The sequence below is a fragment of the Oncorhynchus clarkii genome, chromosome 9 (genome assembly GCF_045791955.1).
Source record: "Oncorhynchus clarkii lewisi isolate Uvic-CL-2024 chromosome 9, UVic_Ocla_1.0, whole genome shotgun sequence".
NCBI lineage: Eukaryota > Metazoa > Chordata > Actinopteri > Salmoniformes > Salmonidae > Oncorhynchus > Oncorhynchus clarkii.
Genome location: NC_092155.1, coordinates 54,110,129 through 54,136,657, shown reverse-complemented (window position 1 = coordinate 54,136,657; position 26,529 = coordinate 54,110,129). Strand labels below are relative to the sequence as shown.

The 26,529-nt window shown below is 41.7% G+C and overlaps 1 protein-coding gene across 4 annotated transcripts; it reads left to right on the top strand.

The window, feature by feature from the left end:
• Positions 1-892: 892 nt before the first annotated feature.
• On the top strand, positions 893-26,529 carry LOC139416556 (E3 ubiquitin-protein ligase TRIM33-like). 4 transcript variants are annotated; one of them, XM_071165317.1, is made up of 21 exons: positions 893-1,459; positions 5,804-5,922; positions 6,043-6,190; positions 6,621-6,753; positions 6,979-7,095; positions 8,471-8,585; positions 9,248-9,394; positions 9,595-9,712; positions 10,224-10,528; positions 10,871-11,056; positions 11,324-11,380; positions 11,571-11,780; positions 15,767-15,908; positions 16,925-16,988; positions 17,225-17,387; positions 21,835-22,247; positions 22,451-22,574; positions 23,000-23,074; positions 23,453-23,605; positions 25,167-25,217; positions 25,791-26,519. In XM_071165317.1, the coding sequence occupies exons 1-21, from the start codon at positions 901-903 to the stop codon at positions 26,013-26,015; spliced, it is 3,624 nt and encodes a 1,207-aa protein (XP_071021418.1). In that variant the 5' UTR covers positions 893-900; the 3' UTR covers positions 26,016-26,519. The 4 variants fall into 4 exon arrangements, with proteins under 4 accessions (XP_071021418.1, XP_071021417.1, XP_071021419.1 ...); XM_071165316.1 differs by having other exon boundaries at positions 10,224-10,540; XM_071165318.1 differs by lacking the exon at positions 11,324-11,380 and having other exon boundaries at positions 10,224-10,540; positions 25,791-26,529.

The following is a 26,529-nucleotide window of genomic DNA, read 5'->3' as shown; positions in this document are numbered from 1 at the left end:
CCTGATGAGCCCTTCGACAGATAGCAAGCTAGTTTATGATTACGACTAGAAATATAAGCAAGAATGTGAAATTTGTCTGCCGAGGTCGTGACTTGGGGGCGTTGAGAATCATTCCGTTTTAATCAGAGTAATTGTTCGTTTTTTTCCCCAATATATTTTCGGTGAAAATCACTACAATTTTTTTTTTGCTTTAGCTGTCATCCTGGCCTGATAGTATCTACCCACTATCTAGCTAGTGGGCTCCCGAGTGGCGCAGCATCTCAGTGCTTGAGGCGTCACTACAGACACCCTGGTTCGAATCCAGCCTGTATCACAACCACCCGTGATTGGGAGTCCCACACAATTGGCCCGTCGTCCGGTATTGGCCGTCATTGTAAATGGGAATTTGTTCTTATCTGACTCGCCTAGTTAAATAAAGGTTAAATATAAAAAATATGTAAAATTTCAAAAAGCTACTTCTCTCCTGCGGAAAGTAGGAGCGAAGGACACGGTGTTGTGTTGCAGCGTAAACTCTCCCGATTGAGCAGTGTATAATGTATCAGGGTCACATCCAGGTGGTTAATACCAATATTACAAGTTATGTATCGCTGCTATCCTACTAGAAATAAAATCAAGTGGGATGGAACAAATTGAAGATGGTGACCAATACTACAAGTTATTAAATATGTTTTTTACTACAAGATATTTCTCCCTCGCCCATCGAAATAAACATCACTTCCTTTAACAAGTTGTAACTTGCGCCGTGCTGCTGTTGTTGCCAGCATAAACTAGCTGGTAAGGGCTTATCAGCACGACTGACTGAACCGAATCCATTCGTCTCCACACTCGACTCTCGGCTGCGTCATCAATTTGGGCACCAGGCGTGTGTCTGTAGCCTCTCCGGTTCAAAGAGGAAGGAAGATGGCGGACAACAAAGGCGAAGAGGATATGGAGAGCGCTTCCAAATTAAATTCAGAACCACGGGGAGAGGATAGCGAGGACCCCGAATTGAAAGATGTGAATTCGGTGATTGTCATAGAGCCCGATTCGAAAGAAGGAGATGATTTACTATCCCAAGAGAATGTTTCTCAGATGCCTACACCCGCTAACGTTGGTGGAGGAGGGGACGCAAGCAGCAACAGCGCGGGCGCGGGGGGGGCAGGCAGCACAAGCAGTAGCCCAGTTGGGAACACCAATGGGGGTACAACTGAGTCCTCGGGTGCTGGGGACATTGCTGGAACCTCACCAACATTCACAACCGAAATGTCCCCACCGCCGACGGTTCCACCAGCCAACCCCGTCACCCCAATAAACCTTATGGATACGTGCGCTGTGTGTAAACAAAGTCTCCAGACCCGTGACTGTGAACCCAAACTATTACCGTGTCTTCACTCATTTTGCTTGAAATGTATCCCCCAGCCAGAGCGACAAGTTACGGTACAGGTGCCCGGGCCGAACGGACAGCCAGACACCCACATAGGTGAGTGTAGCCCTTGATCATGACTCTCAGTTCCATCACATTAACAGTTAGTCATTGGACGAAGGCGTCTTCTGTAGGGGGGGTTTGTTAAGAGCCGCCACGATCGGTCTGAACATTAACACACATCACTTGCAGTACGGGTTTGAAAGCACAAGGACTTCATCTTCCATATCGTCGATTAATAATAAAAAGTTACATTTATACACACCTTACACATTTGTACAAGGTTAGGGTTCCCACACGGCCATATTTCCTGTTACAGCGCTTGTTTACGGAAGACAGAGTGGACTGACTACCTGTGCTAATTAGCTAGCGTCTCCGAACACCTGTGTGTAAACGGAAGACGGATGCCACAAACGGGTTGTCACTGAAAAATACTGTCGGCTGCAACTGTTAAAACCGTGTACAGTAAGTGTGTATTTTGCATTTGTGAAAATATTTTTTTTTAAATGAAAATAGAAAATGTTATGTTCCTAGAATCGTACTGAAATTTAGAGTCGATGCACGTTAATATTTAGTATTTGTCTGTTTTGGCTTCCAGAGAAAATTCGCCCTTTAAACAGAACATGCAAAGTCCTTGGACTAAGGAGTAACGTTAGGCTGAGTGTAGCCTGTTTGATTGAAGTGGCTATAGATGTGTGCCGGCAATTGTGTATAAGCATTGAGTACTAGGCAGCAGCCAAATGGTCAGCAAGCATAATGATATGCAAATAAATCGACTTGATGGAAAGTTTCATGATAATATTGTTTTCCACTAATTACCAAACGTCATATGGCGATAGATCTATATTACTTACACGGTGACTCATTACAATAATGATTCACTTTGGGCCTAACATAGCTCGTTATGGTAATGCAACATAAAATACTGAATAATCAACAGCCCCTGGGCCTGATAGGTCTATGCCAGAAGAGTATTCATATTGAATGTCACATGTGCAACACAGTATACTTATTTTCAGTTTGTCTTATCTGTAAAGAACCTTGGCCTAAGACCCAAAATTCAGTTTCTCCATCCTTCCTCAAGGTGGGAAATTTGTCCATCCACCGAGCATTATACTTGCATGACAATTACACCAGAACTACAATGCCCACATAAAGACAAGCCACATTCATATTTGGTAAGCCCCCCAAATTCTGTTATGGTGTGGCTTTGGGACCGGGTGACATGATTGTCATAGGTGTGTGCATGTCTTCAGACAGAACACACATTTTGTTTTGTTTTTGTTAGCAAGGTTTCCAGGAGTAAACAGTATGGAAAATTGGTGGACATGGAAAAGAGCTTGTTTTCTCAGATGTTCAAGCCTGAGGGGCTCTTTGAGTCCACCACTATGGCAACCAAATAACCTAGCCGGCTACGGGTCTGTGTAGTTGATATTGGTGCATTGATCCTTGTGGACTAGGCCAAATAATGTTTGAGGACATCCACGTGCGATTGGACCTCAAAGATATAGGCCTATAACGCCATTGACAAATTAAATGACTGATGAAATATGGTACTCTTGGTTGTTTGCTGGGAAGAAATAATGTTTTCCAGCTATACTAATTCAAATAATTTAGCAGATTTTTTCAAAATCAGATTGATTCATATAGCCAGTTATGTCCAAAGAAATCAACCAACCAACTTTTTCCAGCTTGATATAATGATTAGGCCTAGGCCCATTTCTCATTTGGCAAAAATGTGGATTGCTATTTACTTTTACTCTATCAATGGTCAATTCTAGTAAACCTGTTCTTGATACATTAACCCTAGGCTAACTATTGACATTCAGAACTCATTTACAGACAAGTTATTAAGGCCTAGGTTAAGATCATGGGCAACCAAGAACACATAATTCCAGCATTATTTCTGGCATTAAATCTAGGTAAAATGTTTCCCATTTTAATTGTGGCCTTCTAGTTTTCATCCTTTTATTGGTGGACATGTCGTACGGCCATGGGATGAACATGTCTGACTCCATCCATTACGCTACACTTGATAATGGCCCAGGAACACTACCCTTTCTGCTTGTCAGCCCCCATTGCATTCTGGAAGATGCCATTATGACACTTCTGCCTACACCTAGACTAGTCTGGTCCTCCTAGATCTGTTTGTGAGTATTGCAGCCAACCCCTATGGTCGTTGACATAGCAAACTTTTGAAATTGACAATTTCCATAGTGGTTGGCTATTCACAAAAACCGATATGGGACCAGACTATGCCTTGTCTATTCAATGCCGATGGCATTTTGGCCACTGGGGTCTGAACTACCCAAGTGCTGTTCTTTTTTTCTTTTTAAATTATTATGACCCACTTTGCCTTATCAACATGGCTAAGATCGGATGATTTCAATGTAAAACATAAATACAGAAGCCTAAATAAGAGCAGTAGACTTGGGTCTAACTGTTTAATGCCATCTCAAATTTCCTTGTGTGCCAAGTCTACAAAAAGAACAAAATCGGCACTTGGTTTGGTATAGCCTATTTACAGCTGAGGGATTGGGTTGGGGGGAAACTCGAATCCAATGGTTGAACTATGGATGCAAGGAATTACAGTTCATGAAATCAATATCATGGTTTTAAACATGTTTTGAAGCTATATGTTGTTTATTTACAAATTTAAGTGTTAGGCCAATCATACAACATTGCATTATATTTGGGGTTATTTGCTTATGTGAATGTGGCATTAATAGTAAGGCTCCCGAGTGGCGCAGCGGTCTAAGGCACTGCATCTCAGTGCTAGAGGCATCACTACAGACCCTGGTTTGATCCCAGGCTTTTTCACAACCGGCCTTGATCAGGAGTCTCATAGGGCGGCGCACAATTGGCCCAGCGTCGTCCGGGTTAGGGAAGGGTTTGGCCCGGGGTAGGCTGTCATTGTAAAATACGAATTTGTTCTTAACTTACTTGCCTAGTTAAATAAAGGTTTGATCATTTGTAGTTTAAATTTCATGTAGATCAGTAGGCCTAACTGTTGCTGGAGGGCCTAACCATTGAATATACAAACATGGACTAATGGTACACAATTGTCAGTGTCATACACATGTAGGCTACTAAAAAGGTCTGATAGCTATGTTACAATTTCAGACATTCATGCATGAAATTCTGCTTCACCTGTTATTTAGGTCATATAAATGGTATAATGTAACAGTACCGACCATGAAATAGATTATGCATTTGAATACTGTTTGTGCGCATGCACCCTGACTTGCCTCAGTTGAAGGTGTCACAGCTGCAGTGGCAGATCAGATCAGCCTTGTTGGTGTGGTCTCACAAACCCTCCAGCTGCACTCAGCCAATCACTCAGAGCCCCCTGCAGCTGGGGATTACACAAACCGGCTGTGTGCAGCCTGAGCCGGTAAAGACTGGCTCAAACCGGTTTGTGCTGCATCCAATGATGTACAGGGGGATTTAATTGATGGGTTTAAGGGAGTTGAGGGGAGTTAAGTGTGGGGTAGTTAAGGATTATGTATTCAACATTTAGGGTTATGTAGTTTCATCATGCATATCATTGCTCTCTTATGATATAGCTCACTGATTTACATTTCCTGCATGAGCATAGCAACCTCATTATTCAGAAAGGTTGAAAATAATAGGACATTTGGGGTGAATCAGAATAAATAATAATAATTTAATGGATTTATATGACTCTTTTCCCAACCCTCAATGGGAAACTGCCTCATCCACCACCAATGTGTAGCACCCACCTACTTAGGCCCTATAATGTATTCCGCTATTCATATGGTACTTACCAATTCAATTGTAACATCTTTATTATTACTAAGTTTAAGTACTAACCAATTATAAATGGCAAAAAACTGACATGGCTGATATTTCTCGAAGAAGGCTACCCAGAAACCAGTCTTTCCATACAGTTCAGATTTTTAGATACAATCAAACTCATCTTCATCAAAAATGTTTGTGTTTGTGACAAGCTGAGAACATGTGTTCTCAGGGGCGGCAGGTAACCTAGTGGTTAGAGTGTTGGACTTGTAACCGAAAGGTTGCAAGATCTAATCCCCGAATCTGACAAGGTAAAAATCTGTCGTTCTCCTAGGCCACCATTGAAAGAATTTGTTCTTAACTGACTTGTAAAATAAAATAAAAATGTGGCGGGACAAATTATCATAAAAAATGTTATGTAGTCACCAGCTTGTGATGCCTATTGTGTTTTATGATTTGCATCCGTCTCTTTTCTATATAATCTTTTTGAATAGCCTCTGACCTCTGTAGTATCTGTATGAAAACAATTAGTGAGAAAATGCAGTTTTTTTTTCTGGGTTGCTGATTTAAAATGTTTTCTTTGTAAATGTCTATAGGCCTAACCAGTGCTTCTCTCTTGTATCTTTCCTCTGTCTACTCTAGTGAATGTGATGCGGTGCATAGTTTGTTGTCAAGACTGCAAACAGAGCGACATCATTGACAACTACTTTGTCAAGGACACTACCGAGGCCTCCAACACTTCAGATGAAAAATCTGCACAGGTATACCACACAATCCAGTTATATTCAAGTGGATGGTTGATAAATACAAGCTCCCATTTTATCAGCTGGATCTAGCCTAAGTATGTGTGTAAGTGGGGTCATGTGTTTTGTCTCATTCAGATGTGCACCAGTTGTGAGGACAACGCAGATACCATAGGCTTCTGTGCAGAATGTGGAGAGTGGTTGTGCAAGACCTGCATCGAGGCTCACCAGAGGGTCAAAATCACCAAGGACCACAAGATCCGCAAGAAAGAGGACGTCTCTGAGGGTAAACTGTCCTACAAACCTAAACACAATATGTAATGTGAACCTTGGAATATCAATTGAAAATTTGACATCGTTGGATGTGTAGGCCAGCGCTTTCTATTTGCAAGTAGAAGGCTCTGGTGTAGGCAATTGGTGTCTCATAGCACGGTGTAGTTTCACCAGGCCTCCTAACTTCATAGCTGATTTGCTGTTGCCATGGCAACCATGCTGCAGAATCAGTCAGCGTGTTCCAATAGTAGATTGGCCCTGCTGGGTCTCAGTATAGCTGGCATGCAGTACTATATATTGTGATTATATCAGACTTTTCTGAGGTATTAATTTATGTATCTCTCTTCTATTCTTTCTTGCTCATACTTTCACTTTTTTTCTACCCAATCAGAAAATGTCATTCTTTCATACTTTCTTTCGTTTGTTTCTCTCTGTCTTTGTAGAGTCTGTAAGTGCGTCGGGCCAGAGACCTGTGTTCTGTCCCGTCCACAAACAGGAGCCCCTGAAACTCTTTTGTGAAACCTGTGACACACTCACCTGTCGGGACTGCCAACTTCTGGAGCACAAGGAGCACAGGTAGTACATGCAGTGCATAGACAGCACAGGATTGATCTTTAGAATAGAAAATCTAAATCTGTAGTGGATTCTAGTCGGTGGTGGTGGTGGTGGATGGTAATGCATATATGAATGTAACACAAAACCAGATCTCCAATGAGGATTGGGCACAATGAGAAAAGCAGCATCTAATCCAGTGATCTAAGCCCAAGTGTTCTGTGCTGAACAAAGTTTCTCCTCTCTCAGGTACCAATTTCTGGAGGAGGCCTTCCAGAACCAGAAAGGCTTCATTGAGACACACATGGCCAAATTGCAGGAGAAAAAGACCTATGTCCACTACTCTCACGCTCACGTGACAAGCAGGTACAGCATCATTCCCATCTCTTCTGTGAAAGTGTCTTGCTATGCTACTTCATAGCTGCAGGGTGAACTTTCCCCTAGGTATAAATCTAGAACCAGCTTCCTGTCCCCCAATCCTAATCTTAACCAGAGTGGGAAAAATGCTAGGGGCCGCTTCGCCCTACAGCGATTTCATACACGTTTGTTAATGATTTGAGGAAAATTTCCCCTCCCAATGTTCCCTTTAAGCTGTGCGCGGGCGCGTAGTAGCCCCGAGACTGCCGCGCAGTTCCCTCGGGACTGCCAGCCCACGGAGAAAAGCATGAGATTGAACTTCACTTAACTTTCTAGAGTTTTCCCTGTTAGTTTCCCTTTACTGTGGATGTGTGAATGTGAATGAATCAATGCAATACTTTACAGTGGATGTGTGAATGTGAATGAATCAATGCAATACTATCCACTTTCAATGCAACATACCTAAACTAACTATGAAAGAGATTTTGTTGTAGGCAGAACGCATCTGAGTAGGATTCTATTGCAGTAACATGCACGGCTCAGCCCGTACTCTACACAGACCAGTGTGGAATAACCAATCAGAGCTGCAGTAGGCCTATATGCAAATAGACTATTACCATATATGGATATGTGTCATTTTACATTGCACTGAACTGTGTTTACAGCATGAGCGGTCATGAGTAGATGCGCTTCTTTTGAGATTAAAGCGAGAGCTGCATGTAGCCACGTGTGCACATTTAGTTCATATCCTTTGCTAGTTAGTGAGTTATTAGCCCAGATAGATAATTTGTGGTCAGCAATAGGGGAGTTTTTGCTTCCTACAAGAAAAGCGAGTCATTTTTTCTTTTTTTTTTTCTTAAAGGGGCAGTGTTGTATTTTGAGGCAGGCAGTAGCCAATAGGCAGACGGTAGTAAAATTGGTCTGATCCTTTGTAGTAATGGTATGGGAATAATAATTGATTTTACTTTGTATAGTGGTTTCTTGCGTCAAACACAACAAGATTTTCTGTCACCTTGTCTGAAAGACAAGCGGATCAACAGGGTAATGTCAAGCCTTGCATGTTTTTTTTTAAAAGTCTCATGGAATGTAGGCCTACATTGAACACCACACATTGGTTGCTACTGTAGGCTGAATGATAGAACAGCTATTTCCTTGTTCAAATGTTATAGGAAGGTTGATGGTAGGCCACTCTGGTAGGCCTACATTATGATCAAATAGCCACAGTAGCCTAATTGGCCACTGTTAAAACTGTAACTTAAAGCGGGTACAGCTACAGTGTTCACAGTAAACGCATGCTGATAGTTGCACAGCATTTACTAAAAGTGCTATTTTATTGTTTATTAGTGTGTTTCCAGTTTGAGTGTCTGTGTCTGTTTCCATCCAGGCTAAAGGAAGTTACTGAGACCCATAGGAAGGTGGAGCATGAGATCAAGATAGCTGTGTTTACTCTTATCAATGAAATCAACAAGAAGGGCAAGTGTTTACTGCAGCAACTTGAGGTAAGGCGATAATGGAACCTATGCAAGGAATGCATTTAAACTTATCTTCAGAACCCTTAGAATTGAAAAAATTACATTCTGTGTATAACTATTTATGCTCTCAGGCCCATTTTCCTAGAGCCAGATTATGCAGATTATGCCTAGTCCAGGACTAGGCATAATCTACATAATCTGGCTCTAAGAAAATGGGCCTAAGAGCATTATACACAGAATGTCATTAATCTGGAGATGTTTAATCCAGGGTTAGGGCTCGGGAAATGCTCCATCAGTGTTTTCATCACTATATAATACTAATGAACTGTATCTAAGCCTATATATTGAGAAACATGAATACTAATGAATCACTATGAACTTAATCTTGTTCCTACATTGCCAGATGATGGGAAGTTTATTCTGTGAGGTTATTTGGATACTGTTTTAACTGAATAACAAAGGGGTTATGGTTTACCCTAATTACGTAGTAATCACATAGGCCTGTTGGTAATGGCAGGTAGCCTAGTGGGCTGCAGGTAGCCTAGCAGTTTTGAGTTTTAGGCCAGTAACCGGAATGTCGCTGGTTCGAATCCCTGAAAATTGCTCCTGTAAGTTGCTCTGGATAAAAGCGTCTGCTAAATGACTAAAATGTAATGTTTCTCCCTACCGTTTGTCCCTTGGTCCTCCAGAGTGTGACTAAGGAGAGGAGCATGAAGCTGTTTTCCCAGCAGACAGACATCGCCAACCTGGCCAGGCAGATCCTCCACGTGCTCAACTTTACCCACTCTGCCATTAACAGCGGCAGCAGCACTGCCCTGCTTTACAGCAAGAGGCTGGTACGGAGAACAGATAAACACACACACACTCAGGGAAAAGCTCACGCCATGACATATTCTCCATGACGAAAGGCTAATGGGTGCACTATAATATGCGGAAGCTATGACAGTTGCCCTATCCGAAATCGATCCTCTGTATATAGTATATTGTCTATATAGTATCTGCAAACAAATGACATCCCAATATCTTCATTCTTCAGATCATCTACCAGCTGCGCAAGGTTCTGAAGGCTGGACTGGAACCAGTGCCTCAAGCTAATGGTTCTGTTCGCTTCTTCTGTGACCCCACATTCTGGGCTAAGAATGTGGTCAACCTAGGTGAGAGGACCCCCCTTTGACTGTGATGGGGTTTTGGGGGTTTACTACTATACATGCAAGGACATCTGTTTCTGGTCAGTGATGGTACAGTGTAAAACATTTAATAGAAAGGGAGATGTGGGAGGGGGGCAACCTCGATCTACTTTATGAAAATTACTAAAACCAAATGGAATCTGTGTAGTAATGATAATGGACGTACATTCATAGTTTCCTGACTGTGTCCAGCTCCCTAATAATCACCCAAATGAAAGCTAGACAGTCAGGGAGCATCGAATTAAAAAAGATATACATATATATATAATTATTATTTTTTTTTTTATTTTTTTACTATGGATAGAATACTTTTTCCCCTCAAATTTTGATAGTGAGAAAATATAACACATTTTTTTTGGGCCCTCCGGACCTAATGTGGCCCCCAGGGTAAAATACATTTGACAGCCTTGGTCTAGGGGTATCTTCATACACTCAGTCACTTACTCTTAGCCTCCCCTCTCTCCCCCTCCCACTGTAGGGAACCTGGTGATTGAGAAGATGCCCCAGGCTCAGCACCCTCCCAACATTATGGTGGGGCCCATCTCCCCGGGCCATGGCCACCCAGGCCACGGAAAACACCCAGGGCAGATCAACCTGGCTCAGCTCCGGCTGCAGCACATGCAGCAGCAAGCCTTCGCCCAGCAGAAACAACAGCAACAGCAGCAGCAGCAGCACCAACAACCACACCAGCAACAACAGCAGCACCAACAGAGGATCCAGGAGCAGATGCGTATTGCTTCCCAAATGTCCCAGCAGCACCCTAGGCAGGGTGGACCTCCGATGGTACAGCAACAGGTAGACTGTTGGGGGTACCGTTGTTCCCATTGATAGCAGTGGTGTAGTGAAGGGTAAATGTATGTAAACACTGTTTACCCACCTATTGTGGATATAGGGTGTATTCATTTACTCACCGCAAATTGTGATCAGTGTTTATTTTGTTGTCATTACGTCACTGATCGATAGAGTACATTTGTCAAGCCAGGTTAAATCTTTTTTATTTACAGAAAAGATTTATACAGGCATAACATAGTAGAACTATAGTAGTACTGAGTATTATCTGTTGCTCTAATGATTTAGTTCATTATAATGTAATTTTTATGTAAAAGTTTAACTGTCACTCCCCAGCCCCCGCGCCTCATCAGCATGCAGGCCCAGCAGAGGGGCCCCATGAACGGCGGTCCCCTCATGTACCCCCCCCACCACATGCGCCTGGCCCCGGGACAGGGCCGCATGCCCAGCCCCAGCGCCCAGCCACGCATGCCCAATGGCCAGCAGTACCCCCCCATGATGCAGCCCCAGCTGCAGAGACAGGTTAGACTACACCACTCACATTATATCCCTGAGGGGATAAAAAAAAGTTGTGATGAATTGAGTTGCGGTGTATATATATACTTTATTACTCCCCAAAAGGGAAATTGATCAGAAAGACAACATCCTTATAATAATAAGAACAGTAACATATACAGTAAACAATATATGTTTTATGCAGAAACCGGTATGACTGATTGGCGATACTGTTGACATTTTGTAGTAGAATTTTCACTGAGTGTGTATGTATGGGTACCTTTTTGTGTTTAGCTGACTATAGATTCTGAGATGAGCCACCACAGGTTTCGTTTGTTACATCTAACAGGGGTTTGGCACTTTTTCTACTTGTACTTAAATAGTAGTTGTGTTTTGTGTTGCATGGGCATGATTAGTGATTATGCTTCCCAAAATGACCTTTCAGCACGTCGTAGACCTGGTAGAATTTAACAATAATGAATAGTTAATGCTGTTGTAAATCTGTAGTTTTTGACCTCCCTCCATCTCGCTTTCCCTGTAGCATTCTAACCCAGGTCATGCTGGACCCTTCCCAGTGGCCTCTCTCCACAACGTGAGCGCTGCCAACCCCACCAGTCCCACCAGTGCCAGCATGGCTAGTGCCCATGCCCACCGTGGCCCCGCCAGCCCCATAGTGGGCGCCATTGAGCTCATACCCTCTGTCACCAACCCAGAGAACCTGCCCTGCCTACCAGACATCCCTCCCATTCAGGTACACAGCGCTCAGGGGGCAGGCACATGTCACGTACCTCCATATATAACCATACCTGCTTCCATTCTCATCCCACTAATTTTCTACTGGCCCCCACCTCTTTGCTTTTTTGTAGATCTGGGGTTCATTGGATAGGCATGATTAATACAGTGCATTTGGAAAGTATTCAGGCCCCTTGACTTTTTCCACATTTTGTTGCGTTACAGCCTTATTCTAAAATTGATTAAATCGTTTTTTTCCGTAATCAATCCACACATAATAACCCATAACACCAAAGCAAAAACAGGTTTTTATAAATGTTTGCAAATTTATCAAAATAAAATGAAAACGGAAATATTACATTTACATAAGTATTCAGGCCCTTTACTCAGTGCTTTGTTGAAGCACCTTTGGCAGCAATTACAGCCTCGTCTTCTTGGGTATGACGCTACAAGCTTGGCACACCTGAATTTGGGGAGTTTTTCACATTCTTCTCTGCAGATCCTCTCAAGCTCTGTCAAGTTGAATGGAGAGCATTGCTGCACAACTATTTTCAGGTCTCTCCAGAGATGTTCGATCGGGTTCAAGTCAGGGCCATTCAAAGACATTCAGAGATTTGTCCTGAAGCCTCTCTTGCGTTGTCCTGGCTATGTGCTTAAGGTCGTTGTCCGGTTGGAAGGTGAACCTTCGCCCCCCAGTCTGAGGTCCTGGGTGCTCTGGAGCAGGTTTTCATCAAGGATCTCTCTGTACTTTGCTCTGTTCATCTTACCCTCGATCCTGACTAGTCGCCCAGTCCCTGCCTCTGAAAAACATCCCCACAGTATGATGCTGCCCCCACTAAGCTTCACCATAGGGATGGTTCCAGGTTTCCTCCAGACATGACTCTTGTCATCCAGGCCCGAAGAGTTACATTTTGGTTTAATCAGACCAGAGAGTCTTGTTTTTCATGGTCTGAGAGTTCTTTAGGTGCCTTTTGGCCAACTCCCAAGCGAACTGTCGTGCCTTTTACTGAGGAGTGGCGTCTGTCTGGCCATTCGACCATAAATGGCTGATTGGTGGAGTGCTGCAGAGATGGTTGTCCTTCTGGAAGGTTCTCCCATCCAGGAACTCTGGAGCTCTGTCAGTGACCATTTGGTTCTTGGTCACCTCCCTGACCAAGGCCCTTCTCCCAGGATTGCTTAGTTTGGCCGGGCGGCCAGCTCTAGGAAGAGTCTTGGTGGTTCCAAACTTCTTCCATTTAAGAATGATGGAGGTCCCTGTGTTCTTGGGGACCTTCAATGCTGCAGACATTTTTTGATACCCTTCCCCAGATCTGTGCCTCGACTCACTCCTGTCTCAGAGCTCTACAGACAATTCCTTCGACCTCATGGCTTGGTTTTTGCTCTGACATGCACTGTCAACTGTGGGACCTTATATAGACAGGTGTGCCTTTCCAAATCATGTCCAATCAATTGAATTTACCACAGGTGGACTCCAATCAAGTTGTAGAAACATCTCAAGGGTGATTAATGGAAACAGGATGCACCTAAGCTCAATTTTGCGTCTCATAGCAAAGGGGCTGAATACTTATGTAAATAAGGTATTTATGTTTTTAAAATCTGTTTTCGCTTTGTCATTATGGGTATTGTGTATAGATTGAAAACCATTTTAGAATAAGGCTGTAAGGTAACAATGTGGAAAAGGGCCTGAATACTTTCCGTATGCACTGTATGATTAATATTCAATGTAACTTCTGCCATATTGCTTTATACCTATCTGGTCATTTCCTATTGTTGCTCATTGAAGGAGCTAGGGGAAGGGGGTAGGGAGCGGAATTCGAACATGGCTCAACTCCGGTGAACTGTATGTGGTGCCTAGTGAAAGTATACACACCCTTTGCACTGTTGTCACATTTTGCTCCCGTAAATGAAAATCAAAACCTTTTTTGAATTGGGATTTCGCCCCCCCAATGATCTACACAACCAAAGTAAAATAACATTATTTTTTTTATCTTGATTGCGTAGGTATACACACTCCTCTCTGTTGCACATCTAAATAATTTCAGGAGCAAGTTTTTTTTTCAGTAAGAAAATCACACAATTACTTTAATTGGGTCCGTCTGTGTGCAAAAGTATATGGTTTTCATAATTTTTGAATAACTTATTCTGTCACTAAGCATCCTCAGATGTATAGTAAATGTAAAAAAAATAATAATAATTACGTCAAAGCCTCCAAAGTGCTTTAAAAACTTGTCAGAGATTAATTTGTAGAGAGGTACAGATCAAGGGAAGGTTACGAAATCATTCCAATACACTGAATACCCTTTTGAGTATAGTAATTAAGCTATTGGTGGTGTATCATGTCACCTGGTTACTGAGAGGATCTGACCTTCCTTCATATCTGCGGTAAAGGAGAGAATGGGAACTATTAAGCTAACATTTAGAATTTTTTTAAGATGGTCATACCAAGGGTCATTTAGCTATTTGATTTTGAGTTTTAGGATCCCTTAAGTTATTATTTATTTGATGTAACATTGAATTTGGCGTTACTGCTATTAGCCCATAGAAGCTGTTATTCAATGTGTTCTATCTCCATATATACTTCCATTCATAAAAAAAAAAAATGGTACCCAGCTACCTTCAGATTAGTCTTGTGAGGCTTGTGGGCGTCCTAGAGTAAAACAACCAACATGTACCTGAGAGACTGACCTTTCCATAGAGGGGTCATATTAGTGTGTAGCCTGAACGGTTCAGACGCTACAGACAGAAGTTGGCAGATCGGATGTACAGACTTCAGACGAGTCCCGTGACGCTTGTGGGGGTCGTAGAGCAAAACGGAGAGTAACACAGTGTTCGTTCAAACCATTTGGATGCTACCGATGTCTTCGCGAGAAGACGATTTTCGGAATGTGTCATGGTCTGACTGACACCGATCTAGCTCTGCCACCTTTCACCGCAGATGTGGATGGGCAACATCGGCGTGTGCAGTGGATTGAGTTGCAGCCCATGCAAAAAAAAACATATCTCTAGCTTAAGCTAATTAGAGTCCCACGTTGCGGTGTACATCGACTCTAAGGGTTTAAAACAGCCACAGACTTCATTGTCTGAGCTGAGGGAAATCTGTGGATGGATCAACATTGCATTCATAAAAAATCCATTCCAAATCATCCTTCTGGTTTGCAAAAAGGACATTAAGGAATACTGTAAGAGAATATGGCAAACAAATTTACTTTTTAAAATAAATGCATAACTTTATGTTTGGGGCAAATCTGAAATCAGAGTGAACCTTTCATATATTTCATGAATTGTGGTGGCATCATCATGTTAATATGGGCATGCTTGTCACCGGCAGGGACTGGGGAGTTTTGTTAAAGGGGCAAAGCCCAGGTAAAAACATTGTGGAAAACATGCCTTAGTCTTCTGAAGACCTTACACTGTGATAGAGATGTATTTTTCAGGGTGCAAATTAGGTCATAGGTCAAATGTGCACCATAATGGCTTTCCACAAGGTGTTCAGTGTTTCTGAGTGGTGTAATCTTAGCCCGGACTTAAATCTGCATGAAAATCAGTCAATACCTGAATATTGCTGTCCACCAGTGATCCTCAACTAACTTGACTGAGCTTGAGCAATTTTGAGCAATGTATAGATGTTGCCCCAAGAGTTGTGGAAAGTTGGTGGAACTGTATTCAAAATGATTTACAGCAGTAATTGCTGGCAAAATTATTGACTCGGGTGTGGAGACCTAATGCTATCAATAAGTCTTTGTTTTTATTTCCAAGAATGTATATCATTTTTAATTTTGAAGTGTGGACTAGTTTGTGTAGATCCGTTGGGGAAAATCCAGATTTTTAAATCCATTGTTAGATTTTAATTTAAGCGAGCCAAATGTGACAACTGTGCAAAGGGTGTTTAGGCTTTCACTAGGCATTGTACATGGGGATCTTCATCAGCAATGTTCCCAAGGTGAGCTGAAAATGACCACTAATTCTGTGTTATTTTCCTGTGGTTGGATGTTTTGGCGCCATCAGCTGGAAGACGCAGGCTCCAGCAGTCTGGACGCCCTCCTGAGTCGCTGGATCTCAGCCAGCACATACCCTCAGCTGGGCTTGTGGCCCCCCGTGGACATGAACCCCTCACCGGGACTCTCCACACACTCACCTGGCTCCTCAGGTACTGGAGGACTACAACACACGTACACAGCTTCAATCCCATCTATGATTTTAAATAATTTGTCAAAAACAAATGCTCATATCACTGTCACGTTTTACGAAGATAATCGTTTGTATCTCATGACTTCTATATTACTGCTAGAGTTGAGTAGCGGTGTCCCTGGACTTCCTGACCCATACCCCTTTCCGTTTCCCAAGAAATATATTGAACGGTCCTGTGGACTAATAATATAAACATTTTTATGCCGCACTAAAGCAAAAATATGCATGTGCGAATAGCTGCATGAACCGGACATATCAACTCTCTGGCTTCATTCATACATTAGACTAGTCATCACAACGCTAGCAGCCTACCATATTAAGCCTACTTGATGTTAAGTCTCCAATAGAAAACATCACTTGAGCAACTATCATGTGTAGGCTTCATGCGATGTCTCAACGCAGTTACTGAAGGCAATCTCCACATTCACAAATCTCTGCTACTATGGTGCTGCTGAATCTCCACTACTAGGCCTATTTGCTTATGTTTGTTTAGCTGGAATTGGATACTGTTCCCTGTGACAGTCTCCACAATAAGCGGGTTATCATTAAGTTAAAACAGCCGCAACCTTCTGAAATTCCCCTGATAGCCAGGTGCAAGGGGAGAGAAAAGTGCCAACAAGCTGGCTGACATCTTTCAGTCAAAGGTAAGCTAAAATAAATGTAATTTTCACCAGGCTGTTGGCTAATAACCTCATATTGTAGGCCTAAATCAACAAAATAGCGTGGTGACTTTGAGTTGATTAAATTGTGGCAAATACAACAAGAAACCGTTAGATTCAAATCCATATTTCTCCATTTACAGTGTTATAATCATGTCCATTTTTTTTATCTGCTGGTATTATTTGCTTTAATTAGCATTTCCAGTTTGAACAGGAATACCGGTATGGTTGCAATTTTCTCAGGAAGGATTTTCAGGAAAATATTCAATCCTAATTACTGCTTCTTCCTTGCTCTCTGTCTATCTCCCACCCACAGGCTTATCAAACTCCCACACGCCCGTACGGCCATCCAGTACTTCCAGCACAGGAAGCAGGGGCAGGTAATGATGATACACAAGTTTAATACTAGAACTCTGCTCAAAAAGTTAAAATGACACTATTGCATAAAGCTGTGGAACATCCATAGGATGGACAGAAGGTAGCAATGCAGATATTGTACCATAGAGTCACTCCTAAACAATGAGTCCTCATCTCACTGGTATACATGTAAAAGTATATGGATGACTGTAATGGAGGTCTTGACTGTGTGTGTGTGTGTGTACATTTGTGTCCTCAGCTGTGGCTCTGCGGGGAGGCCAGTGCCAGCGAGCGCCCCAATGGAACAGCAGGTCAAAGTCAAGCAGGAGCCCGGAATTGAGAAGGACTGTGGCTTCTCAGGAACCACCACCTCCAACATCAAAACGGAACGAGTGAAGGATGGAGGGAGGAGCGCGTGCATGGTAACACATCTCTAACTGCCCAGCTTTTTCACCTCCTAGCCTGTCAGTACCTTGATCTTAATCTAGCAGGTATCTATGTACCTGAGGCTATGTATGCTCTCCTCTATTTATTTGGACAATGAAGCTAAATGTGGCTCTATACTCCAGCATTTTGGATTTGAGATCAAATGTTTCATATGAGGTGACAGTAAGGAATGTCACCTGGCTATTTTCTTACATATCTGTTTTACTGTTTAGAAATGAAAGCACTTTATGTATCTAGTGCCCCCATTTAAAGAAGTCACAAGTATTTGGCCAAATTCACTTACTGGACTGGTTTCACAGACGAGGCTTAAACCTAGTCCCAGACTAAAATGACTGTTTGAGCTGTCTTAAGTCTGTGCAAGTCGCTTTGCATTATCTTAAAATAGTCATAGATTTAGCTTGTTCTGGATTAAACAAAGCCGATTGCAAGAGGGAGGATTAGAGGTACTCTAGGACTAAATTGTAGCTTAAATTAATCCTTCAAAGAGGCAGGTTTAACTTCTGCTTAGTACTGTTTGTGAGGGAGGATGGACTATTTTGAATATCTAAATGAAGACCAACATGCTCTCCAAAGGCCAGCCAGATGAGTACTTGTGGATAGGAGTAATCCATTAAATTACTTTGATGAAATAGCTTTTCGAGACCGCTTTCATATGTACAAAAAAAATGCATTGGAGATGCATCTTTGCTTGAGCCTAGACTTTCCTCTGTCTCAAAGAGGAAGGTCTTTACTCAATTCAACTTTGAGGTTTTTGTAATCTTACATCGTGAAACTGGTGATTTGTGTGGTGCCAGTGATGCAACTGTGTGTAAAATAGTTCACAAAGTATGCAGGGCCATTTGTGAACTGAGGAGTCTTTACATCAAGTTTCCTGATGCCGCTGGCCAAGCCCAACGATAAAGTGCAATTCTATGAATATGGGCACTTTCCAGGAGTGATTGGCTGTATAGATTGATGTCATGTTCCCATCAAGTGTCCATCATCTCCTGATGCTGAGGAGTCTACAGGAACCGTAGGAACTGGTGTTCTATCAATGTTCAAGGTGTAGGCACTCTTAATTTAGATTTTCCAAACATTGTTACCCGTTGGAAGGGTGCAACTCACGATTCAATGATTTTTTTCAACTCTTCATTATGTGCTCAGTTTCAGAGAGGACAACATAGTGGACTACTACTTGGTGACAGTGGATAGGTCAGAGTAACTTTTTATTCACTCCATACATAAATCCCACAACAGCTGAGCAGCAAAGATACAACAGAGCTCATATCCGCACGAGAGGGATGGTCGAGCGTATGTTTGGAGAATGGAAAAATTGATTCCAGTAAGGATGCACGATATATTAGTGAAAACATGGGAATCGGATGAAATTCGCTACAAATGCCAATGTCTAGTTTAACGCCAACGTGCAAAACCGATGTCAAAGCTGACGTGCATACCTATATAACGTAATGACGGCATGTAAAATTTTGCGCTATACGTGCAACACAGCATTCCTAAATTAGCCCACAATGTCTGCTGTGTGGATCGAGCAGTCAACAAGTCAAGCAGTCATTTGAAAGAGTAACACAATTTCAGCGAGACAACTCAGTTGAAATCCATTAAAGCCAAGATAATGGAATTCATTGCCCTTGACAATCCACCGTTCTCTGTTGTGGGTGATGTTGGCTTTCGCCGACTGGTTGAGCACCGGTACACATTACTAAGTACGCTACTTTTCAGATGTTGCCCTACCGGGGTTACACAGTAATAGCATCACTGCTATTAGCTTCACGACAAACATACTATGGAAAGCCGGTTGGGTCTTTGCGTGTCAAAGCTGTACAAAAAAGTCTGCAAACACCGGCCACGAACGATGTGTTTGCAATAGCGTCATAGCATACGTATCGATGAATCATTGTGACATGAAATACGAGTGATAGTGTAATCTATGTGTAATAACTACGTAAAAAAATATGAGCGGTTTAAAATGTTAATGTGACGTGCAGTCATATTCAGGTCCTGATTGGTCAACAAGCGTGTTTGACACATCAAATAGTGTTAAATAGTGTATTTTTTGACACACGGAGGCCCAAATGGCATTCTATAGAAATCCTGGTTGAGAATGAAATGACTGAACAAATGAACAACAAAAAAGCACAGCAAGTGAAAGAAATAGGTTTTGATTATATTTTATTGGTAATGGGGACATACGTAAATGCCAACAAAATAACTTTTTGGTGTGTGTGTGTGTGTGTGTGTGTAACCTTTATTTAACTAGGCAAAGCAGTTAAGAACAAATTCTTATTTACAATGACGTCCTACCCTGTCCAAACCCGGACGACGCTGGGCCGATTGTGCACCGCCCTATGTGCCTTTAACCGCTATGTGTGTTTGTGTTAACTATTTAACTGTACTAAAATGCTTGAAAGGCCGCTAAAATTGTAAATATCGGTTATCGGTATCAGGTTTTTTTTTTGCAAGAAAAATATTGGATATCGGTGCATCACTAGATTCCAGTCTTTACGCAGTACACTCTGTTTCCAGCCAATAAGATGCTGCAAGCTTTCACATTGCAGCACTTCAACTATATGATATGCATTTAAATATGCAATGTATTCATTTTGGCTTATTTTTGCTTTGGTAATGTTTGCTCTGTACAAAATTAAAATGGTGCAATGCAGCATAATTAAATGAGTGACTAAACCAAGGCCAGTTTTAAATGTAGTTTGTGGTGATTAAATACTCACACTTATGAATATCCAAATGACAAAACATGTATTTTTTACATACCATATTGTGTTCACCATGACTGGTAATCACAATTGTCTCATTACTGTATATTTTTTGGGCTCATACCTCTATCTTCCAACTTCATATCCAATTCAACCTGTAGAATTCTCAATTTCACTTCATGTTCTTCCTTCAGGTATTTAATTTTATGCTCATGAAATTCTCTGGCTAACTTTTCATGCATGGTCATCTTTTTTAATCTCTGCTGAAAGATGGTGGCAGCATCTTCTCTACAGCAGATGCTATAGCAGATGTGGAGGGTACACACTCACTGTGCACTGGCTCTTCTAACATGTTCACATTCCTTTCCTCTGGAAAAAGAACACCGTTAGAAGCACAAATAAACTCATATGGTCCTTAGAATGAAAGAAGAGTAAAGATTGACACAGACAATGGAATATATTTACCAAAGGAAGTAACCAATTTACTTTCTTTGGTATATGTACCATTTGAGCTCAGTTCTTCATCTGAACTGTCCAAATGGTAATCGTCTGGTATACCATCGAGGTTGCTGGTGCTCTATTATTCCAGACAGGTCCACCACCAGTAGTATATTGCTCTCTTCTGATCTCTGCATTCTCTCTTTTTAAAGCCAGTGTAAGGTTCTATAAAGGCAGATATCATTCAATATAAGTGATGTCACAAAAATGTGAATATGAGAAATGTGGAATACTGATGATAATGAAGATATCTCACCTGAAGTTGTTGTACTCTTCTTTTGGTTACATTTTAATTTGCATTGAATTCACTGCAAATTGCAGCCCAACCACTCTTTTTCTTTTGCTTAGTAGCAGTAGTATGGTTTTTACTTTCAATAACTGCATGGTTTGACAAAATTTGTTTTAGTAGTGTTTTTTCATACTCGCTAAAGTTTTTTTTGAACAAATAGTTTTTGCCTCTGTCATCGTTTTTGTCTCAAGATTAACACCAGTAATGGTGTTTTCTATTCCATTCCGGGTTTTTATGAGCACCATTAGACCAACAGCATGTACTCTTACTGAACCTAGTCAAGCTTAACCCAGGTGTTCTCATTTAGGCTTACTTACCTTACTCCATCAAGAACTCCGTAGTCTCCGACTAACTAAGCCAAATTTAAGCCATGTTCACGAAAGCTACTTAAATGTCCTAGTTTAACTAGTACACATTAAGGCCTACTCTTGGCTTAATCTAAGCCCTGTCTGTGAAACCGGCCCACTGTGTATTAAAGTAGTCAAAAGTTTAGTATTTGGTCCCATATTCCTTGCACACCATGACTATGTCAAGCTTATGACAAACGTGTTGGATGCATTTGCAGTTTGTTTTGGTTGTTTCAGATTATGCTTTACCCAGTAGGAACTGAATGGTGAATAATGTATTGTCATTTTGGAGTCACATGTATTGTAGATAAGAATAGATGTTTCCGAACACGTCTACATTTAATGTGGAGGCTACCATGATTACAGATAATCATGAATAAGGATGAGTGAGTTAAAGGCACAAAGACCATACCCCTCCCAAAAAATTCTATCCTCTCCTGTTATTGGTAGTGGTGAGAGGTTAACATTTTTAAGGAAGTTTCGGCCTCACTTCTTGGTGCTACACCAGAATTATCAATGTACTTAACCCACTTGAAAGCATTCAGCTTTTTTTAACGTGTGTGTATCTGTCCCACAGATGAGTAGTCCAGAGATCAGCCGGACTCCCCCTCTCCCCATGCTGGGCTCCGTGGCTTCCGCCTCCTCTGTCCAGGACGCCCTCAAGAAGTTGGGGGAGCACGTCAAAACTGAGCCCCAGGACCAGAAGGCCTGCAGCGGGGCCAACGGGCCTAGCAAAGCCCCTAGCACCAGCCCATCCACTAAGGCCTCAGACGCCCCGCTGACCAACAGCAAGGGAGCCGGGCCTGCTACCCTGCGAACTCCACGCACTGCAATGGGGACCAACCAGAGCGGGGCGGGAGGGAAGGATGATGACCCCAACGAGGACTGGTGCGCCGTGTGCAACAACGGGGGAGAGCTGCTTTGCTGTGACCGCTGCCCCAAAGTCTTCCACATCACCTGTCACATCCCCACCTTGAAGTGCTCCCCGAGGTGAGCCACTGATCTAACACTACATGCGTACACACAGGCTGGCTTTAACTAAGTGTCAGAATAAGAATGATTTTCATGAATATTTCAAAAGATAGGCCCTTTAACATTGAATGCTGATAGCTTGCCACACATCGGCTATCTGTATATGTATATGCCTATATATCTGGGTTGTTGTGTCATATTTTCTCTGTTTCCCCCCTCAGTGGAGAGTGGATGTGCACGTTCTGCCGGAGCCTGGCCAGCCCGGAGATGGAGTACGAGCCTGACGACGAGCCTCGTGGCGAGAAAGACACCAGTGAGCAGGGCCTGAGTCCTGAGGACCAGAGGGTCAGTGGAACCATCCATCTGTAATACCTAGATTATGGCTTTCCCTGCTTACAGTTGAAAGGACTTTCCCATAGCATTAGTAGTTGCTCCTGCCACTGCATTTCCCTACTACTTTTATCAGTGAATTTCAGTTGACTTTAGATGCCCTCACATTTGAGGAGTAAATCAGTATGAATTCATTTAGTACACGTCTCTTAGTAAGGAGTATGTGAATTACGGAGAACTTGTATTTATTAATCTTGATGCGCTACTTATTTAATCTTAATTTGCTGTGTTCAGCCAGAGGGACACATTCCTCATCTCTGTCTCTCTTTCTCTCTCCTAGCTGAGGAATGTTAAGCAGTTGTGTAATGTTCTCCTGCATAACTGCCCCTCTACCCTCTCTCTTGCTCTATTTCTTTGTCTGTCTCCCTCTCTCTCTGCAGAGGTGTGAGCGTCTCCTGCTGAACGTTTTCTGCCATGAGCTCAGCGAGGGGTTCCAGGAGCCTGTCCCTCCCTCTGTAAGTATCACAAGCTTGTGAAAGGCAATGCCACCTGTATTCTATCTGACCTGGATGGCCACATGTACTCTAGAGTACATCCTATCTAGGTTTCTTCTTTCTTGAGACTTTTTCCTGGGCACTGTGCTCTTGATTCTGCCATTGCTTTCTTTGGGGTCTTGGCCAGATCTCTGTAAAAGCATGTAGTATCAACTGCTGATTATTATTTATTTTTTAATATATTGTATTTATAAATACATTTGATTGGTTGGTTTATGGATACTTCCCTATACCCACAGCACCACTTTACTTCAGCATTGTGGCTATAACCATAATGTTCTGTATAATAAATTAATGATCTAATATGGCTCTCTAACCATGGTGTTCCCTTCTCACCAGATCCCTAATTACTACAAAATCATCAAGAAGCCCATGGACTTGACCCTGGTGAAACAGAAGCTACAATTGAAGCACGTCCAGCACTACCAGAGCCCCATAGAGTTTGTCTCGGACGTGCGCCTGGTCTTCAGCAACTGTGCCAAATACAACGAGGTGAGTGGGCATGACTTCCATGCATGATGAGATGGGGCTGAGTGATAGTTGAATGGATGCAGGAGAACACATGCACATTATTACTGTATGTGGGCAGTGGAAATGCACTATGCAGAAGGTTGATATCCTTATCACACCATTTTGCATGAGCTTGGGCACCCGCAGGGATTAATGTTGGATGACCGGATGCAGTTATTGGGTACTCACACTGGGCTGTTTGTTGTGACTGTGGTGTTGCAAAAATAATTTGCCTATGTGCCGATTATCCAACCTGAATATTTTCATGGCCTCTAATTTAATGTCTTCCTGGTCAGTTATTTTGTAAGCAGTTAGAGAGCCTGCTACCATAAGACTCCTTGATTTTTTTTACTTATGAGTTGACAAAACAAGCGAATCTATAAAGCATTGAACTATTATTGTCATTATTGTCACAATATATTAGACATTTTTGTCATTCTAAATAACTTGCCGCTTTCTTGCAGAGATTACCTTTAAAATGCTAATACATTCCGTTTTGTCTGTATTCATTATAGCTAACAGTTTCTATCAATCAATGATTGATTGTTTGTCTTTGACTTGATTGTTTTTGGGTGGAGTTTTCCTTTATTATCTTGTGCAAGCTATCTCTTAGTATTTGTTTCATTAGTCCATTGTTGATGTAGTTAGTCACAATGTTTTGCATGTCAGCAATCACGTTTAAGATGTATAACTGTAAAAATACAGAAATACAGCCTGTATGGTGTATTTTGTATGATGCTGCGTTTTGCAGAAGATCATTTGAGGGTGGAATTTTCCTTTTAACGTGTATATTTTCACTAGATACTAACACAAATACTTGGAATTTTCGAATGCAAAATTTGTCCCGTGTGTGGGCTCTTCATTGCATTGGACCTTTTTGATATGGTGTCAATGTTTACTTTCTTAATTTAATCTCTCTGGACATGTTTTCAAGTGATGTGTGTAGGGGAAAAAAGATTTACAAGGAATTTTGTGATTTAGATTTTTAATAGTGATTTGAAATGGAAAAGAGGGGACCAATATACTGCCTTGTATTGAGAGAATCAATGAGGGACTGAGTTGTGGAGGTAACGTTAAAAGGTTTTCTATTGGTTGCAGTTGACTTAGTCAACGGTCCAGCACAATGGGTCATATATGCAAACTTAAGATTTGAAGAGACACTTACTAGGTATCAGTGATGGGACTGTCAGTGTCAAGTTACTAGCCAATTTAGCAGAAATTGAACCCTAACAGGTAAAGACTAGACAGACCATAGGTAAAGACACTAGACTAGTTGGGAAATTTAATGGCAAGATTTAAGCAAGGTCTGCAACGGCATCCTCCATAAGTTAGACAGTAAGTGAAACAAAAGTTTATGGAGGAATGACGATGAGAGACACCACATTTGGACACCAGTTCAATAAGGGGTGTATTTTACTTAGGCCCAAAAGACCAAGAGTAGTGACAGTACACATGGTTGTTACCTATAACCTGTCTGCTGTGAAATCCCCCCCCCCCCTTCTGCTTTTTGTCTTTATTGTACTGTTATCACCCCTTTTTTTAGATGTCTCGAATAATCCAGGTATATGATGAGGAGAAACAGAGTAATGTGCAGGTAAGCTGTTTCTAATACACATGGAGGGGAAAGGTTAGGCTGCCCACCCTGCCACTGTTAAAAATGTGGGTTTTCTGTGTTTTATTTGCATTTCCACACTGAGGTTAGAATAATATTGTGAAAATGATGATAATGCCTTTTTGAAGTATAAGAGCTGTTTGAAAAGATTGCCTAAAATTTCAGCCTGTTTTGATGGGATGGAGTTTAAGTAAATTTGTTTAGACCAATAAGAAAGAGTTCCAAACCTCTGCCAATAACAGCTAGTTTTCCAAACTCAGACCACTCCTAGACAGTCCAAGCAAAATTCTTGCTTGAGAAATTGCTCTTTGCTAGGAAGCTAATTGTTTATTTTTTACCATTTTAATTGGAGATAAAAAAAAATCACACCAAGGTACTTAATTGTTACACAGAAATGATTTAATATTGAGAAAAAAACAGCTGTGTTGGACCTTTAACCCACTCTAGTGTGCTCCATCTCCTCCCCTCCCATTCCTTACCCATTCATCCCTCCTGTTAAATGGTGACCTCACACCCCACCTTCCCCATACTCTCCCCCTCCTTCCCACCTGGCAGGTGGACTCAGAGGTGGCGCAGGCAGGGAAAGCCGTGAGTTTGTACTTTGAAGAAAGGCTGCTGGAGCTATACCCAGACGAAAGTTTCCCTGAGGCACCAGAGGAGCCTGAGGCCCCAGTTGGAGAGGGAGAGGAGGCAGATCTCACAGAAGACTCAGAGGATGAGTTTGTGCAGCCTAAACGCAAGCGGTTAAAAACAGATGAAAAGATGCTTCACATCAAGTGAGAATCAGTGTTAAAAAAAAGAAAAGGTCAAGAGAAGTGAAAGGATTTTGTCTTCCTCATCTGAAATGCAAGACCTATTGTACACATTTACAAGTTTTTCATTTTTGCCTCTTTTACTTATTGTAAAATAGAAATTAAATTAGTCTGTATCTGGCAAACTGGACTTTTTAAAGACATATTGGAAGTTCCACGCCTTCATTTCTTTTGTGGGAATTTATGGATGTTCAAGAAAATGCTTGTACAGATTTGAAAGTATGTTTTGTTTGCAGTAGTTTTTTTTTCTATTATCATTTATGATAATAATTGTGAAACATGCTTTATAAAATATCCAAAACTCCCATTTCCACTATTAATCTTAATGTACTATAAAGTTTGACATGAATTACCTAACAAGTATTTGTATTGTGTTTGAAATATTTTACCGGCTGTAAATAAGAAAAACCAAATGAGGAAAAACCAGTGGATTGTTTGGTCTTTCACCAATAAATAAAATATGTTCAAATATTTACTGTCAA

What these genes read in the sequence shown, in the direction of transcription:
- LOC139416556 (XM_071165316.1), top strand. Translation starts at nt 901, where the DNA reads ATGGCGGACAACAAAGGCGAAGAGGATATGGAGAGCGCTTCCAAATTA. An exon ending in GTTTACTGCAGCAACTTGAG is followed by an intron (nt 8,586 to 9,247) that starts GTAAGGCGATAA and finishes TTGGTCCTCCAG; the next exon opens with AGTGTGACTAAGGAGAGGAG. An exon ending in TGAGTCCTGAGGACCAGAGG is followed by an intron (nt 22,575 to 22,999) that starts GTCAGTGGAACC and finishes CTCTCTCTGCAG; the next exon opens with AGGTGTGAGCGTCTCCTGCT.